The following is an 18,174-nucleotide window of genomic DNA, read 5'->3' as shown; positions in this document are numbered from 1 at the left end:
CCTAACCATCCTTCTATCTATGCTTATTTATAAGATCACCATGTCATAATTGGAACATAGAGTGACCACCCAAGAAAACAGTACAACCATAAGACCAACGGGCTCTGATCTTGACTAATTAATTAGAGACTCTAGTTTGTCGTGGTCTTACCGAAAGGGGAAGAGGAGGTCTTGTGATGGGGTATAGCTTGACTACTTTGAGTGGTATTTTCTTTGTAGATACTCACCTTAGGGGAGGGTTATGCACACGCATCTATCAAAATCTTAGCGGACTACTACCTACTAGGGAATCTTTATAAATGTCTCGTAGTGTCCCTATGCAGTCACACCTCGGTAGTGTGATAAGTGTCTACTTTTGCACAACATGGTTGGGTCTAAAGTTGTCTTGAACTTTTACGCTACTTATGGTGAAAGTGTACAACCTCCGACTGCCGCTATGGCCGCGCGGCCACTCGCGCCGGCAATGCCGCCTTCACCGTGACATAGAAATGTTTCACAGTTTCCTCCTCCCACGTCTCAGAGATGCTAGCTACCAAACGAAGCCACAAAACTAAGCTAAGCCTATTGTTATATATGATGGTGAAGAAGAACAGTAACCATCAGCCGTTTGAAAAAATACACTCCGGAAATCTTTTAAATCAAAGTATAGTCGAGGCACGGGCAGTGCCGTCGACGTAGACATGAGGTGCTCTGGAACCTGAATCAAATTAAAAGTACTCAGAGTCTTATTCTCTCGTTCCAAATTATACATCGTTTTAATTTTCTAGATGCATAGGTATTATTATATATGTGTCTAAGGTATATCTAAATGCATAATAAAGTATATAAATCTAAAAACTAAAATAACTAAAATAACTAATTTTGGACGGAGGAAGTATCATTAGTCATGACTTCCGTCACACGTTATTGCAGGGTGTGCACACGGCCGGAGAGCGACCAGGTGTCGCGCCGCGGTACATGATCATGCCTGTGCTGTCAGTGCACACCAACAGCGCCTCGTCGTGAAACACGCACGGACAACGCGGATTATTCTGTTTCACTGGCAGCTCTAGAGACCCTTCCTTTTTTATCGATCGATGTAATAAAAGATTGGAAGGATTAAGACATGTGCCTTTTACTTTATATATTGTGATTGAGACGACAGAGTGCTTGCTGTCACTATGCAGACACGTCTACCTTTTTCTGAAACCACGAAACACGAGGGTATCTTACTATTACTAATTGAAAGTTCCTTTTAAAACTTTAGTGAAGCCACCTAAAATTCGTAGAGAAATTTTAAAAATTCTCACAAAAGCAAAACATCTAGCCATCAATCGGTAGACTCAAATCATCGTAGCTATTGGATTTATTATGTTTTCTAAAAAATTACCCACCTATGCTATTATGAAAATAGCGTAAAGTAACCCCTAAATCTATATCTAAATTACTCACCTCTGCCATTATATAAAATTAACTAAACTACCCCCTAATCTTCATCAAAATTACCCACTTATGTCATTATAAACAATATTTAAAATAACCCCCTGAATTTGCAACTAAATTGCCTACCACTAATACTTTAAAAAACATAAAGTAACTACTTAAATTTGCATCTGTATTACCTACATATACCATTATTAAAAATAACATGAGGTAACTCTACATTTAAATCCAAATCACCTTAGTTAAAAAATATACAACAATATATAACTCTAAATTTCTTATACACTATTGGTATATAATATAAGAATTAAGGTATATATGCATGATGTGTGTCACCATTTATAATGATGTAGAAGAAGTGATGAGAATATAGATTTCTATGTTAAAATTGTAGCTCAAACTTAGGGTCCATTAAACAAATTCAAGTGCATAACTGTGATGCAAAGTGAAAAGTTAAAGATTATAAATATGAATAAAAATATTAGAGTAATTACTAACTAAAATCTATCACAATTGGATGAAGGTAATAAATATACATCTATATAAGTATTGTGTTCGAATATTTAACAAATGAGAGGTAGCTTATGGTAATAGTTTTGTAGCAATGTGATCTCATTTTTTTCATTGGAGACTCCGCATTAGTTCTCACGAGACAAGCTTGAAAAAAAGATACAAATCCTAAAAAATTCTCACAAAATTCAAAAACATCAAACAACAGTCCTGTAAACTTTAATAATCAGAGACATTGGTCTATTCTATTTTCTAAAAAAGTTACCCATCACTATCATTATGAAAATATTCAAAAATAAACTCTAAACCTATATCTAATTTACCGAGCTCAGCCATTATAAAAAATAATCTAAAGTAACTCCATAATATTTATCCAATTTACCCATACATATCATTATAAAGCGTAACTTAAAATACCATTCTAAATTTGTATCTAAGTTACCCACACATGTCGTTATTAAAAATAATCTAAAGTAAAACCTAAATCTTAATCGAATTATCTTTATCTAAATCGTGCAGAAATATCCAAAGGTAAACTAATATATGATTATAAATTACCTATTTATGTCATTGTTAATATAAAAATACTATGTTAAAGTATATACACATGATGAGTGTCGTCATTTAGACCATTTATACATGTATGTGAGGAATTGATGAAAAATATTAATTTTTATGCTAAACATAATGTATGGAGGTGCGATGCAAAATGAAAAAAGTGTGAATGTGAATGAAAAAGTGTAAGAGTAATTACTAATTAAAATCAATCATAATTGGACAAAGATAATTACATATCTATGTAAGTATTATATTGAAGTACTCAAAAGAGAGTAGTAGGTAAACAATTTTGATTATTAGCTAGAAGTTTAATTTCTAAATAATTTTTAAATATAATAGTCTTTTAAAATATTAGCTTGTGCGGGAGCACGGTTGATGGACCAGTAGCCTTAATCTTTATGCAACCTGCCCGCTCCCTTTCACCGATCCTGGTACATGCTTGATCAGCGTGGAGCGGATTAGTCCTGAGCGCCTGAGTGGATTCGTCGTGGATTCGGAGCCATTCTTTTTCTTAAATAACGCACACAATCTGACAGAAGTTGTTGGAAGGAATATGTCCCTTGAGCCGGCTCATGATGTGTAGGAGTATGGATGCAACATGGATTCAATGGCTGAGTCAGGGCTGCCTGATTTTAGGCAACCAAAATTACTGCACCAGCACTGTAGCATATTGTAGCGTTTCATTTGTATTTGTGAATTATTATCCAAATATTGACTAATTAGGTTCAAAAGATTCGTCTCACAAAGTACAACCAAACTGTGCAATTAGTTTTTGATTTCGTCTAAATTCAGTACTCCATGCATGTACCGTAAGTTTGATGTGATAGAGATTCTTCTTTTTGCATAGTGCCAAAGTTAAGATTTTGGGGTAACTAAACAAGACCTCAGTGGTGAAGAACAAGCTCTAGTTTGGACGCGAAAGTACCATGTAGAGGTGACAGGCTTTGTGCCGACGGATAATATTAATGCGGTGGTGAAGGTCAAGCGGAGAGCTGGTGCCAAAGGACAAGATACGCATTGCTAAAATGGTGGAAGCAGGAAGACATGACAAAATTATTGAGGAGAACAGTAGCAAGCACGAGTAGGTGACCTGGGGTAAGCATGTAAGACATGAAGGTGTCGAGATCTTGACGGTACATTTACTTCTAAGTTGTAAAGGCTCCGAGTCCATCCGGTGCATAGATAAAAAATTGGATGGGTTCAAACCGAAAGGTATTTGGTTTACCTCTTAAACCCACAAAATTATTAATCAAATCTTGATATAAGAAGACCTTTAGGGCAAAGATTCACTATGTTATTTTTTTTAAAAGAACAGGAGGGGTGATCCTCCTACTGGTTATATATAAATAAAACAAGAGAGTACAAGGAGGCTATGGTCTTATATAAATAAAAGGAGAGAATACAAGATTCACTATGTTATTGTGAACCTACTATTCAAATTTCGTATTTCTTAGAGGTAGTTTGATTGTTTTTTCCCCTAGGTAGTCCACATGGAAATGCTAGAATCCCCTTCAAAATCCATGTGCTTCAAAAGGTCCAAGACGTTATCGCCTCCGAGTGTTCTCACACTAACCATTGGATGAGAGATGATGGCTTTGTTCGCTTCAGCTTATTAGCCGGCTTATCAGTCACGAACAATATTTTTCTCTCACAATAAATCAGCCGTTTCATCTTTTCAGCTGGTTTATAAATTCAGCTGAACAGACGCTCGGCCTGTTCGCTTCAGCTTATTCAGCTAGCTTATCAGCCACCAAACAGTATTTTCAACTCACAATAAATCAGCCGTTTCAGCTTTTCAACCGGAGCGAACAGCCCCGCTATATCCGCAGATGAGTCGTCGGCCCCCGACAAACCAGCATGTATACCAGAATTGCATCACATGATCGGTGCCGAGAACACACAGCACGTTTGCGTCGGCGTGTTGTTCTGCGAGGCTGAGCGCTGCCTGCTTTCCGGGGTTGTCCCCAGCGAACCGTACAGAGTCACGCGCAGGCGCCGAGAGCGACCGAACACGACGCGCGCGCGAAACCGTCCACCTCGACGGTCGCATCTCTCACGTCTGAGGCTGACTCGAAATCTGAGTCGTCGTGTGGTCCTGTAGCTGTAGTGTGTGAAGATAGCGACTGCTTGCACATAGAAAGGGGTAGGGGACGTTTGATACTCGAGCTAAAGTTTTTAGTACTTGTCACATTGAATATTTGGAGGCTAATTAGGAGGATTAAATATGAGTTAATTATAAAACTAATTACACAGATGGAGGCTAAACGGCAAGATGAATCTATTAAGCCTAATTAATCCATCATTAGCAAATGATTACTGTAGCAGCACATTGTCAAATTATGGGCAATAAATCTGTGCAATGAGTTTTGTAAATAATCTGTATTTAATACTCCTAATTAGTATCTAAATATTTGATATGACAGGAACTAAAATTTAGCCCGGGGATCCAAACACCCCCTTAGTTTGGTAGAGTTCCAACTCCGGCTTCTCTTGCAGCTCCAGCTGAAGCCCTACCAAACCAAACAATTTGATAAAAACAGCTCCACCCCTGAAACACTAGAGGAGCTGGAATCATTTTATACGAGGAAGGCGGAGAAAAAAAAATGACTCCATAAGTTCCTTCTTATTTTAGGAGAACCTGGAGGCCTCCAAAACTTGCCCAAAATGCTCTAGTGGTCACTCCTACAGTGCCCACGCTAGGCAGTCTCGCGTCTCACGTGTCTTTGCACGCACGGTGTCTGCATCAAGCTGTCCTGATTCCCATGTGACAATATTGTCAAACAATCTTAACAACATTATATCGTTACATACCGAGTGCCTTTACTGTTCACTCCAACAGCACACTTCTTACCACGGCAACCAAAAGCATAGGTTCTCAACAACAACAACAACACTAATACAATACATACGCGCACACTGTACTGCCATTTCTGTGCACTACTGCATTGTACTAGTGTACCGGAACGGGCATGCGAGGATCGATCGGAGAGACCAGCAACAACCAAATCTCTCCACGTCACGTTTACGGCGGCGACGGCGCGACGGCCGGAGCGAGCGGCAGCGCCGCCACGCTCTTGGCCGCGCCGCACGTGACGGCCTCCCTGGGCACGTTGAGCTCCCGGAGCTTCTCCATCCCTTCGGCGAAGATGACGCCCATCCCCAAGTGGAGGTGCGGCTCGATGTGGCAGTGGAACGCCCACACCCCGGGGTTGTCCGCCACGAACCGGAGCACCGTCCACCCGTGCGGGAACAGCACCACCGTGTTCCGCAGCGGCGGGTTCGCCGTGTTCAGCTTCCCCGAGTCCCTCTCGTGCTCGTACACGCCGTCGCCGTACCCCAGCACCCAGAAGTCGTGCCCGTGGAGGTGCCATGGGTGCACCTCGCTGACGCCGGCCTCCAGCGCGTTCGCGTTCTGGAGCACGACGTCGACGACGGCGCCGCTCGCGATCCGGAACACCCGATCGCTGGCCGTCGTCGGGGCCATGGCCTCTGGCGCCTGCGCGTCCGGCGGCTTCTCGATGTCGTAGCTCCGGTCGTAGGTGTCCGGCGACTCGGCGGTGGCGTCGAACGCCACGTCCTCGATGCCGTAGAAGTAGGCGCCCAGGTAGGGGGTCGCCGGGAGCGAGAGGGTCACGTGGTTGATGGCCCACTTGATGTGCCCCTTGAACCTGTTCTGCGTGTTGAGCATGGTGATGCGACGGTCCACGGCCGCCGGTGGCCGGGCGGTGCCGGCCCGGGCCTTGATCCGGTACGTGAACTCCTTGCTGCGCGTCACGTTGTCCCAGGCCGGGGTCTCCGGGGTCACGCCCGACGGCCAGCTGTCGGGTTTGCTGTTGGTGTAGTTTAGGATGGCCAGGGCCGGCTGCGTCTTGGGTCTTCGCCCTCTCACGCCCACGGAGATCCAGTAGGATGATGGTCGCTGGTCCGTCTTGAGGAGCACGGAGTAGCTCTCGCCGGAGTAGATGTCGATGTCGGTGACCTCGAACGGCTCCACGAAGTTGCCGTCCGCTTCCACCACCGTGAGCTTGTGACCTTGGACCTGCACGTTGAGAGCGGAGAGGGAGGTGGTGCTGGCGATCCTGAGCCTGTACGTCTTCCCCGGCTCGACGTCGAAGGCCACCGGCGAGCACTTGGTGCCCTCGCAGAAGGGCCCGCACTCGCTTCTCCGGATCATCTCGCACCGCTCGCTCTTGTCGCCCTCCGGGCAGAACGCGTCCTTCTTCCTCCTGTCGCAGGCCCTGCGGTCACGGGTGATCCCCAGAGAGCACCCGAACTGGCCCCTCCCGTTGATGAGCAACGTCTGCGGCGGCATACGGGCGTCAGCACTTACATTATTCAGGCATTCAGTGAGAAGGCGAGTTACGAAATCACTGGGAAGGATAGTTAAATAGCTAGGATCACCTGGGGCTCGCCGACCCACTGCCAGTGCTTGTCCTTGCCGTCGAGCCCGGCCGCCTGCGCGTAGACGTTCTCGTGGTACCAGTCGCTGAGAAGCATGCTGTGCTCGCCGTCGTAATCGGCGGCGAAGGGCTCCGGCTGCTTGTCCGTGGCGTTCACGATGAGCGAGCCGTAGAGCCCCGCCGCCCTCTGCATCCCGAAGTGGCCGTGGTAGAAGAAAGTTCCCGGCTGCAACGACGACGAACGTTTCCGTTCACCACGAATCAGTCAAGACTAGCTGGAGGTAAAATTTTTTATCGATTTGGAGAGCGGTTGATTTGTGATTACCTTGTCAACTAGGAACTCGTAGGTGAAGTTCCCCCCTGACTCGATGGGGCACTGGGAAATCGACGCGGTCCCATCAGCCCATGGTGTCCCGATCTGCACATTTTGGATGCATGCTAACATGTTGTTATCCTTCCAACATACCCACGTTGTTGTCTCGTTAAATGGCTTTTAACAGTAAGTTCGTTTTGCATGATAAGGTTTTATAGACTTTAATTTATAGATGCAATCACCTGTTTAATTCCATGCCAGTGGATGACGATCCCCTCAGTGTGCAGGTTGTTCGTCACCTCGACGCTGATCACGTCGCCGGCGTTTGCGGTGATCGTCGGCCCGGGGAACTTACCGTTGATCCCGATCATCACGCTCTGCTGGCAGTCCGGCGCCCACATGATGTACTCAACGTCCCACTTGAAGCGTCGAGTCACCGGAGCTGGAGCAACTTGGTGGGCAAACAGCATCAAAGCGATACAGATGAGCAGATGCACTGCTAGAGGGCCACAGGGCTTGGCCATCTTGGCTCTAAGAAGGTTTGAGAGCTAGCTGTGGAGCTGTGCCATGGTTGGTTTGTGGCTTCTGTCTTTTATAGGCAGGAGAGAAAAGAGTGACGACGACATGACGACGTATCATAGTGTGGCGTAATGCACAAGATAGTGCAATATATATAACGTTATGATGTTTGCGAAAGTTTCATAGGAATTTAGCTGGACACAAACTCGAACCTCATTTTTTCTCTTCTCGGTGCACTAGTAGAGAATTAGCTTTCGATGCGCACCCTTTTGTTCTGGTTTAAAGTTGGCCCGGGACAAAAGGTTCACCAACCGGGACTAAAGCTCGGTCACTGGTGGGGGGCTCACCAACCGGGACATTTTATCCCGGTTGCAAAGGCTAGTGGGAAAAAAAGACACTGAGAGACCTTTTATCCCAGTTTGAAACACCAACCAGGATAAAAGGGTCGAGAGCCTTTTATCCCGGTTTGTAATACCAACCGGGATAAAAGGGGATCATTTATCCCGGTTGGGGTTTCAAACCGGGATAAAAGGGTCCCCAACGAGGTGACTGGAAGAGGACTAAATCCCTCGAACCCTTTTATCCCGGTTTGTAATACCAACCGGGATAAAAGGGGGTCTTTAATCCCGGTTGGTGTTTCCAACCGGGATAAAAGGGTCCCCCACGAGTTAATACAAAAGGATAGCATCCCCTATATAGTCAGATGTGGTATGTAGGTGGGATGGCAAGGAAGCTACGCGCATATTTCGCGTGAAAAATCGCGTGACTTATGATTTGCGACGTGCGCGTGTGGGGGCCTCCTGGGAGCATGGGATTTCTTTTTTTTTGTTTGCGGCGCCTGGCGTGGTGACCCATTTTATCCCGGTTGGTATTACCAACCGGGATAAAAGGGGGTCTTTTGTCCTGGTTGAGTGACCCGGGACAAAAGGACCCCCCTTTTGTTCCGATTGGTTTATCCCGGATGGATTTTCGGGAGATTTGCACCCTACCAACCGGGACTAAAGGTCAATTCTCTACTAGTGGTGCATGTCCAAACATTCACCTCTTAAAATCTTGCGTGTTTTTCAATCTAAAGTTTCACCAAAGTTTCCTCTATTAATTCCTATATTTGTTGTATTCATGTATCTGTTTGAACCATTGGCCAATTCCTGCAGAAATAGGTCAAGGTGGTATTCAAAGATTTGTATTTAGGATTACTTCTTTTCATGCTAGTTATAGGCCCTGTTTGGGAGGAAGGGGCTAAAATTTAGCCCTGGCTAAACTTTAGCCCTCTCAAATGAAAGGGCTAAACTTTAGCACATTGGGTGTTTGGGAAGAGAGCTAAAGTTTAGCACATCTTCTGTAAAATGTCCCTTTTGCCCCTGCTGTGCTGCCCCTCCCACCGTTTTCCTCTCAGCCGGTGTTCAGCAGGGGCTTCTCAGGCGGCCGCGGGGCGCAAGCGGCCGGCAGTAGCGGCGCCGGCGAGCGTGTCGAGGAGGCGGCGGAACGGGCGGCAGGGCAGGGGATGAGCCAGCGCGGCGAGGATCCGGCGGTGGCGAGGCGTACTGCTCTGGCGGTCTCCACCGACGCCGCTGCCTCGCTGCACCAGTCCGCCGCCGCCGACAAGCCGAAGCCGAAGCGCTCCCCGCAGTTGCAGAAGGGCGCCGGCCTGCTGCTTGCCCTCCGGTGAGGCGCCGGTGCCATGGCCAGCGCCGACATGACCACCGCCGGATCCGGTCGGAGGAGGCGGGGGTTGGCGCGGAGGCGACGGGGGCGGGCGGGGCCGGCCGGAGGCGGCAGCGGCGGCGGCGAGGCGGAGGTGGCGCGGTCCAACTCGGGCCCAAGCGGCTGACGATGAGCAAGTGGGACGAGCGCCACCGTCCTCCTCGTCTCCCTCGCCGACGGGGATGACAAGCCCGGCGGCGCCGAGAGAGGGGTGCGGAGGCGGCGGGCCGGGCGGCGGCGAGGTGGAGGCGGCGGGGCTGGCCAGAGGTGGCGGGACCGGTGGGAGGCGGCGGGACCGGCGGGCGAGGCGGAGGCGGCGGGATGCCTGCGGCGGGATCTGGCGAGGAGGACTGGAGGAGTGAGGGAGGAGAGAGAGAGGGGCAAGGGGAGGAATTTTGAAGGAAGGGGACCACTTTTAGCACTTTTAGTCCATTTTAGCACCTCTTGAGAGGCTAATGGATTATGGGGGGCTAAAATTTAGCCCCTCCATTTTAGCCTAGGTGTTTGGGAGCACCATGGGCTAAAAGTGACTAAAATGGGGGTGCTAAAATTTAGCACCCCTCCCAAACACCCCCATAGTTGTGCAAGTAAAAGTTCTGAAGGTTTTCTCACAGCCAACCTTATAAGGGTATTTCATATAAAATATTTTCTCCACGAAAAAGGCCTTGTAGGAACGCTGCTCAAATAGAAATAGAAGAAAACTACAGGCTTACCATTCATGACAAAGTTGAGGAAAAGCGTATAATGAAACGACAAAAGGTCACATTGCCGACTATGACACTGAAAGCTACTCCCTCTGTCCTGAAAAGGATGCAACTATGGTATGCGTGCCACTTAAAGTGCTTCACGTTTGACCAGGTTTGTAGTAAATAGTATTAAATTTATAGCTCCAAATGAATTTATTATGAAAATACATTTCGTAATTAATCTAATGATGTTTATTTGATATTATATATATTTATACTTTTTCATCTATAATAGGTCAAACTTGATACAGTAAATCATGACACTGTTCCAGAATTGTATTCTTTTGGGGACGGAGGGAGTATCATTATCCTTAACGCGCAAGTAACAGAGTAGCTAACAATTAACGGTTATTTTCTTACGAAATCTCCTCATGAGTTCTTCAGGGAATTTGTGTCCAAATAGAGGTTATTGTCTAATAAGTTACATGTCTCAGGTGTCATGCCATTGTCTTATGTAACACATATAGAGCCTACAATAATTTCCTCCACACAGTTAGCCGGACATGATATTATCATGGATTCAGATCTACCTGTCGGTTTGATGAAGATGGCACGCCCTGCAACTTTGTCTCTTCTGCAGACAGTTTTTTTTTGAAGGAAATCTTCGGCAGACAGTTATTTTCAGGTTGAAAGCAAAATGAGCACCAGAGTCATAGGCTCAACACAGGTACCCTTATAATTTGTCTGGATTTATTCTAGAAATGAATGAACAACAGTTTTTTTTCTTCGGTGGTAGCCAACAGGTGCTGATTGGAGTAAGAGTGTGCTCGTTCATAGGTTAGCGATGAGAGGAACGATGCTATCCACCTTGATCTGGTTTCGTAATAACCTTCTCCATTGATCCTAATTCGACAGTTATTTTTAATTGATTAAGTTCTTCCTATTTGTGCTTTCATTGGTCACGCAATTGGCCAAAATGATGATGGGATCCCTCGTGACTTGCATGCTGAACAGTTTTCACAAGAGGATCTTTTGGTGCATGTCCTGAGGTCCCCGTGATTTCGTTGAAAATCTGGTGTAAACGCCACAAGCCGCTCGGACCACGGTCCTCATCCCCTCCCCGCAACCCGACAATCGGAGACGAGAGCCACGAGAGCCCACGCATGTGGCTGCTGTCGCCGCGCCTCGGCAATCCTCTCGTTTTCGCGCACATGCGCTAGTTAGTGGAATACGTTGCTATCTCCGTCGTTCTCGTCCCGCCAGACGGATCGTCGTCGTTTTTTCGATGGAGAGGCAGCCAAAGAGAGAAATCGATGTCTCGAGGGGCCGGGCCGGATCAGATGGATCGATGAACGGGCTGCCTGTCGAGCACACGTGTTACTCTCTTCCCTCTTCCCACACCGTTCCCATCTAAAAACAGTTCGCATCCAGGCAGCAAAGAGCGCTGCAGTTTCTGACGGCAAGCACCAGCCGGCGGCGTGTGAGGTGCTGATTGTGGCTATGGCGTGATAGAAACGCTGCGGTGTCGTCCGGATGCCAGCGGTAGAGGTGGCAGTCGCACGGCATCACGACTGAATCGGTGGCGGCGAACTCCTCGGCGGCTCGACGCGATGGCTTCTTCCACCGACGATCTCTTCGTGCGTCGGCAATAGCAGGAGCCAGAGGTCAACTAGAATGTTTACGCGATTATAACTGAAGGACCGGACGGACGATGCAACGGTCGAGAAAGAACGCTCAGAGGTCGCTATAATGGATCTTGAAACCGATTAGGGTATGAAGAAATCTTAACCGGCTCTGATAACAATTGAAGGATCGGACGGACGACCAAAAAGGATGAATGGGAGCCTTTAAAATTCTTCTCGAAGAATAAGGACTATGTCCAATTTCCACCCCAAAACACACTTTGCGTTTAATTACCAAGATGACATAAGTCAACTCATAACAAGCTCACCCTAGGAACAATTAAAAATGCTTAAATCATAACGGAAGCAAAGCATAAATTAACTCCATCAAACTTGCACAAACGAGATTCAACCAGACAACCACTGACTACTTACTCAACTAAGCATGCAAGGAAAAATGATTAATTTAAGGAGCTCAGCATGATTAGAAAATTAGAGATCAAAATAAGTAGCTAAAGCAGTTGAACAAGGATTAAGTGATTAACAACCAAAGTGCAAGAATTAACGGAAGACCAAAAGAATGAGCTCACTGTGCTTGGCGGATGTCTCCCTGGTGGCCTGGTGCACGCGGCCTGCTCCACCTGCTAGCTGGGCCTCCCACGCGCGGCCTGCTGCTCTCTTCCTGGGCCGGCCTGTGCTCGATCCCTGACCTGGGCCGCCTGATTTCTGCTTCCTGGGCCTGCCTTGCCTGTGCGGTGCTGGGCCGCAAGCTCGCGCTAGGCCTGCTACGCCTGCCTGGGTCGCTGCGCTTGCTTCCCCACCTGGGCCGCGTACACGTGCTGGTGCGCCTGCTTCGCCTGACCGCGTGAATCGCGCGTGCGCTTGCATCCGATACCTGCACGAGGAAGAACAGAAGAACACGCAAGAATCCCAAGAACAAAGCACTAAACTTCAAACGAAAAATACTCCTTCAAAACTCCATGAATCGAGAAAAAACTTGAGCCATACATGCGCAACCCTAAAGGCTAATAGATGCATGGAAAAGATCTCAAAAAGCTCAAGTACGGATTTTGGAAAAAATCGAAACCCTACACGAAGAACACGGTTTGGTGAAAACTCAAATTCAAGTCAAATTCGTGGGGATCTGATGGAGGATCATATCAAATATGTTCACAAGAGTCCTAGCAACATTTTCCTCTAACAAATCTCACGGGATTTGAAACGCGAAAAAGAAAAAAATCCTCGAAAATAGTTCCGAAAATACCGAAAAAAAACGCTCGAAAATTAAAGATTTAGCACGAATCGAGACATCAAACACAGCTAAATCATGAGGACATCATCTTTACGAGATGAGGACTAGCCTCCTTCCTTCATCCACCCACTAAGATGAAGAAATCAAGAGAAAAAAGCAATCACCCCTCATCTCCCTCTCTACTCTCTCTCTAAGCGCTTGACTAGCCTCTAAGCAAAAATGAAAATTAGAGTTTCTAACAAGGGTCATGAACTAACCTGCCATCCAACCATATATACAGTCCATGGCAGATGACGAAACTACCCCTACTGCTACTACTAAGGTAACCGCCCACGTAGGGGTATTTTGGTCCAGATTTTTATTGGCGCATCGGACGGACACGCTACCTTCACGACTTTGCTTCGCCTCGACACAAGCTTGGCCATGATGCCATGTGCGCTCCTTCTCGAAGCTCCGGCCGCACCGGGCTCGCCCCCGATTTTGAGGCCTAAACCGGGAAACCTGCCTGCGTGATGGTTTTGAGGCCCAAACCACCCAAACCGTCCATTTCCGCTTAGCCGCCATGCAACCTCCTCGATGTCGACGCGTGTCCGACCTCCGCTAAGCCTCCCGCTCGACTCGACCGATGTCGTCTCCATCTCGTCATGTTCTCTCACCCTTCCGTGCATGTGGATCGCCCATGACTCCGTCCGGACTCCTCGGGTCCATCGGTCCAAGCCTACTCGCGTTCATCCTTCACCGCCCTTGGTCCATCAGCATGAACCTTTCGCTTGACCTTCACCGTACGCCGTCGGCCACCATGTCTCATCCTACACCTACACATCACAAGTCAAGAGCAACATCAATCCAACACAACGTTGTCAATCACTCATCATCCAAGGGTGACCACCATTAGTCCTCAATAATGAACAAAAGGGGGAGCTGTTTGGAGGTAAGTTTTTTTCCCCCTAAATAAGATTTTAGGGCAATTTTAAGGGAGTTTTTAGAGTTGCTCTTAGCAACCTTGATGGTGGTAGTCAACATCTGCTCCGACAATCCGGGTGAGTTGTTCCTCATGATGGAGTTAGTAGATTGATCTTGTTTTGTGCAAGTTAATCACGTATTGATCTTTTTTTCTTTCTGATCTAAACATGCCAGCGTCACTCGACACCACGGGTCAACACGATGGCCGCTACTACAAGAAACCGGGTTTGCCGCATCAATACAAGATCATTGACACACGCCGACTTGATTTGCACTTGTCTACACCAAACTGGTCGCCGCCCAGGACTTCATCTGCGTTGACTTGATGGGTGTAACATCCATAAAAATCACCAATTTAAATCACCCGCTAAAAATTGTTTTCAAAATCTTTTTACCGTTGAGCTCCCGAAAATCCCGTCTTCCCGGCGATTTCACCGTCCCGGCACCCAAACCCAAATCTTTTATCCTCTCCGAAAATTCCGCCGCGTGTCGGTCGATAAACCGTCGCGCGTGCTCCAACCGTTTTCCGCAATCACCACTGTCGGGACTACTCCCTGGACCCATGAGTAGGCCTTGGGCGGCCCACTATGGGACATATTCGGACGTGATCAGAACAAGGATGGGCGTATCCTACTCGGACTAGTCTTGTATGTTTATGGAAAACTACTCGGACGATACCGAGTAGAACTCTATAATAGTACCCGACTAGGACTCAGACTTGTAACCCTGCCCTCCCGGGTATGTAAGGTCGGGCAGGGACCCCTCTCAAAACAGATCCCTCAGGACCAGAACATACATCTATACAAGCCAACACACAGGACGTAGGGTATTACGCGATCTAGCGGCCCGAACCTGTCTAAATCGTGTTCCTTGCGTCACCATTGATTCCTTGATTCTCGACGACCCTTACCGCATAAAAGACCACCTAGGGTACCCCCTAGTCGGGTTGCCGGTCTAAAACACCGACAGCTGGCGCGCCAGGTAGGGGAAACTCGTCGAGTTTCTCAGCGCGAACTCAATGGCGAAAGTCATCATCGGGCCCGTCTTCTTCATCGAAGCTGGCGCCACCTTCGTTTTCGGATCCTGGCTCTGCGTCGCCGAAGGCTCGGGATTGTTCCGGTGCCAGATCGTCGACGCTCAGGAGAGGAAACCAGAAAACCTGACCAGAAAAAATCAAGATTTCAAAGTCAACAAGTTCGAGTTCGGCTACGCGTCGGATTCAACCTCGCCTCGGACTACTCCAACGTCTCGCTCCAGGGTCAGGCACTCCCGACCCCAGGACTCGAGGTCAGGCGAGGCGGAGTCTCGCTCAGGAGTCAGGCACTCCCGACCCCAGGACTCGGGGTCGGACTCGACTTCGTCTTTCTCCTGGGTCGGGCCTCGCCGACCCCAGGCCTCGGGGTCGGGCGAGGCAGAGCTACCCTCCCACAGGGTCAGGCTCTCCCGACCCCAGGACTCGGGGTCGGGAGAGGCGGAGCTACCCTCCCACAGGGTCAGGCTCTCCCGACCCCAGGACTCGGGGTTGGGCGAGGTGGCGCTCCACTCGGGGTTGGGCGAGGCGGCGCTCCACTCAGGGTCGACCTCAACAAACACTGCCCGAAAGATCCTTTCGGGTTACCCAGGATCGATCAAGTGGTCGACTCCACCGCTGGGTGCGCCCTGCTATGATTCCTCGATTGCTACTCTGGCTATCATCAGATAAGCCTCAAAGAGGAAGACCAAGCCAAAGCAGCGTTCATCACGCCCTTTGGAGCTTTCTGCTACAAAACAATGTCCTTCGGACTCAAGAACGCAGGAGCAACTTACCAAAGGGCCATACAGATGTGCTTTGAAAAACAACTTCATTGCAATGTCGAAGCTTATGTTGACGACGTCGTCATCAAAACAGGACACCGGGAGGAACTCATTGCCGACTTGGAGGAAACTTTCTCCAGTCTACGCGCTTTCCGATGGAAACTCAATCCTACTAAGTGCATCTTCGGAGTGCCTTTCGGCAAACTCCTCGGGTTCATCATTAGCCATCGCGGCATTGAGGCTAACCCTGAGAAGATATCTGCCATCACAAACATGCAGGCCCCCGCCAGCATTAAAGATGTGCAGAAACTCACCGGCTGCATGGCCGCTCTCAACCGATTCATCTCGAGACTCGGAGAACGGGGACTACCCTTCTTCAAGCTTCTCAAATGCCAGGACAAGTTCAAATGGACGGAATAGGCAGATAAGGCATTGACACAACTCAAAGACTTTCTGTCAAAGCCTCCTGTACTCACCGCTCCCTCGCCGAATGAGGACTTGCTCCTATACATCTCCGCTACCACTCATGTCGTCAGCACGGCAATGGTAGTCGAACGGTCTGAACCGGGCCACGCCCACAAGGTTCAACAACCTGTCTACTTCGTCAGCGAAGTATTCTCGGACTCCAAAACTCGGTATCCACCGATACAAAAAATCCTATAAGCTATTTTGCTCACCTCCCGGAAGCTTCGCCATTACTTCCAAGAGCATAACATCACGGTTATCTCCGACCTCCCGCTTGGCGAAATTCTCCATAACAGAGATGCCACGGGTCGAATCTCCAAATGGGCAGTGGAACTCGGAGCTCTTAGTTTGAGCTTCAAGCCAAGGACAGCCATCAAGTCTCAGGCTTTGGTCGACTTCATAGCCGAGTGGACCGAAAATCAGATTCCAACTCCAGTCGAGCGACCAGAGCATTGGGTAATGTACTTCGACGGATCCCTCAAACTCGAAGGGGCCGGCGCAGGCATCTTACTCATCTCCCCCAAGGGAGACCAACTCAAGTACGTGCTGCAGATATTCTGGGAAGCATCCAATAACGAAGCCGAGTACGAAGCACTGCTACACGGCCTTCACCTAGCGATCTCCCTCGGTATCAAACGGTTACTGGTGTACGGCGACTCCCTAGTCGTCATAAACCAGGTCAACGATGAGCGGGACCGCAACAAGGACAATATGGATGCTTATTGCAGAGAAGTCCGTAAACTGGAAAACAAATTCTCTCGCTTGGAGTTCCATCACATCGTCCGCGACAACAACGTTGCTGCCGACGTCTTATCTAAATTGGGCTCAACTCGTGCAGAAGTTCCAGCAGGAATTTTCGTACACGAGCTACGCGAGCCGTCCATACCTGAACAAGTTACACCGCCAGTAGTCCCGATTACTGATGTTTCTCGAGAGATCATGATGATAGAAGTCGACTGGAGGACACCCTTCATCGACTACATCAAAGATCACCAGCTACCATCCGACAAGACTAAAGCCGAGCAAATCTCCCGACGAGTAAAGAATTATGTTCTAGTCAGAGACAAGCTCTACAGGAAAGGTGCATCATCTGGAGTACTCATGAAGTGCGTCACCAGAGAAGATGGCCAAGAAATCCTAGAGGAAATACACAGAGGAATCTGCGGCAACCACGCTTCTTCAAGGACAATAGTTGGCAAGGCTTTCAGAGCAGGGTTCTACTGGCCGATGGCTCTAGCCGATGCCAAGCAACTGGTCCAGAAGTGCAAAGGTTGTCAATTCTTCACAAAACAGCAACATGTGCCGGCTTACAAGCTGGTCACAATACCTCCAACATGGCCATTTGCCTGCTGGGGGCTCGACATGATTGGCCCGTTACCAACTGCGCCAAGAGGATTCAACAGAGTACTCGTGGCAATTGACAAGTTCAACAGAGTACTACTCGATACTTGGGACTACTACAAGCCAAGTTTAACCTACATGACGGGGGCTCCGACTACTCCGATCCTGGGACCTAAGGTCGGGCGAGGCGGAGTTCCACCCGCGAGGGGTCGGACGCCTCCGACCCCAGGACTCGGGGTCGGACGAGGCGGAGTTCCACCTGCGAAGGGTCGGGCGCATCCGACCCCAGGACTCGGGGTCAGGCGAGGCGGAGCTACTCCCTCAAAGGGTTGGGCATAGAAGAGTTGCACCAATTCGGGATTCAACAACTTTTTTTTCGCAAGACAAATTAACCCCAAAACTCCAAAATCTTGATATTCAAAAGTATCAACATACTTGGTACAAGAACAAGAGTACACACAAAAAAGCTCAAAGTTCTTCTAAGGAGACGAACTCCGACATCTTGGCTGCAATGGGCTCCGCCTCCTCAAGGTACTGTGCATAGGCCTCCTCTGTGCAGTTGCGAGCCATGCCATCTCCAGCTGCCGCCAAGTCTGCCCTCGGGTAATAGGACTTCACAACTGCA

At 48.4% G+C, this 18,174-nt stretch overlaps 1 protein-coding gene across 1 annotated transcript; it reads right to left on the bottom strand.

Annotated features, from left to right (window-relative positions):
* Positions 1-5,227: 5,227 nt before the first annotated feature.
* LOC117853918 (L-ascorbate oxidase) lies at positions 5,228-7,787 on the bottom strand. Its single transcript, XM_034736195.2, has 4 exons — positions 7,446-7,787; positions 7,216-7,308; positions 6,892-7,116; positions 5,228-6,790 (listed from the first exon to the last, which is right to left on the bottom strand). Exons 1-4 carry the CDS (start codon positions 7,725-7,727, stop codon positions 5,513-5,515), a joined length of 1,878 nt encoding a protein of 625 aa, XP_034592086.1. The 5' UTR covers positions 7,728-7,787; the 3' UTR covers positions 5,228-5,512.
* Between the last annotated feature and the right edge of the window lie 10,387 nt (positions 7,788-18,174).

This window comes from Setaria viridis, chromosome 4 (assembly GCF_005286985.2).
Source record: "Setaria viridis chromosome 4, Setaria_viridis_v4.0, whole genome shotgun sequence".
In the NCBI taxonomy this organism is placed as follows: domain Eukaryota; kingdom Viridiplantae; phylum Streptophyta; class Magnoliopsida; order Poales; family Poaceae; genus Setaria; species Setaria viridis.
Note: the sequence above shows the minus strand (reverse complement) of the source record. Positions and strands in the feature narration are given on the sequence as shown.

Excerpts from the sequence above, each read along its gene's own strand:
- LOC117853918 (XM_034736195.2), bottom strand. The coding sequence starts at position 7,727 with ATGGCCAAGCCCTGTGGCCCTCTAGCAGTGCATCTGCTCATCTGTATC. Across the intron at positions 7,117-7,215 it reads ACGAGTTCCTAGTTGACAAG|CCGGGAACTTTCTTCTACCA; the intron begins GTAATCACAAAT and ends TCGTCGTTGCAG. Across the intron at positions 6,791-6,891 it reads AGTGGGTCGGCGAGCCCCAG|ACGTTGCTCATCAACGGGAG; the intron begins GTGATCCTAGCT and ends ATGCCGCCGCAG.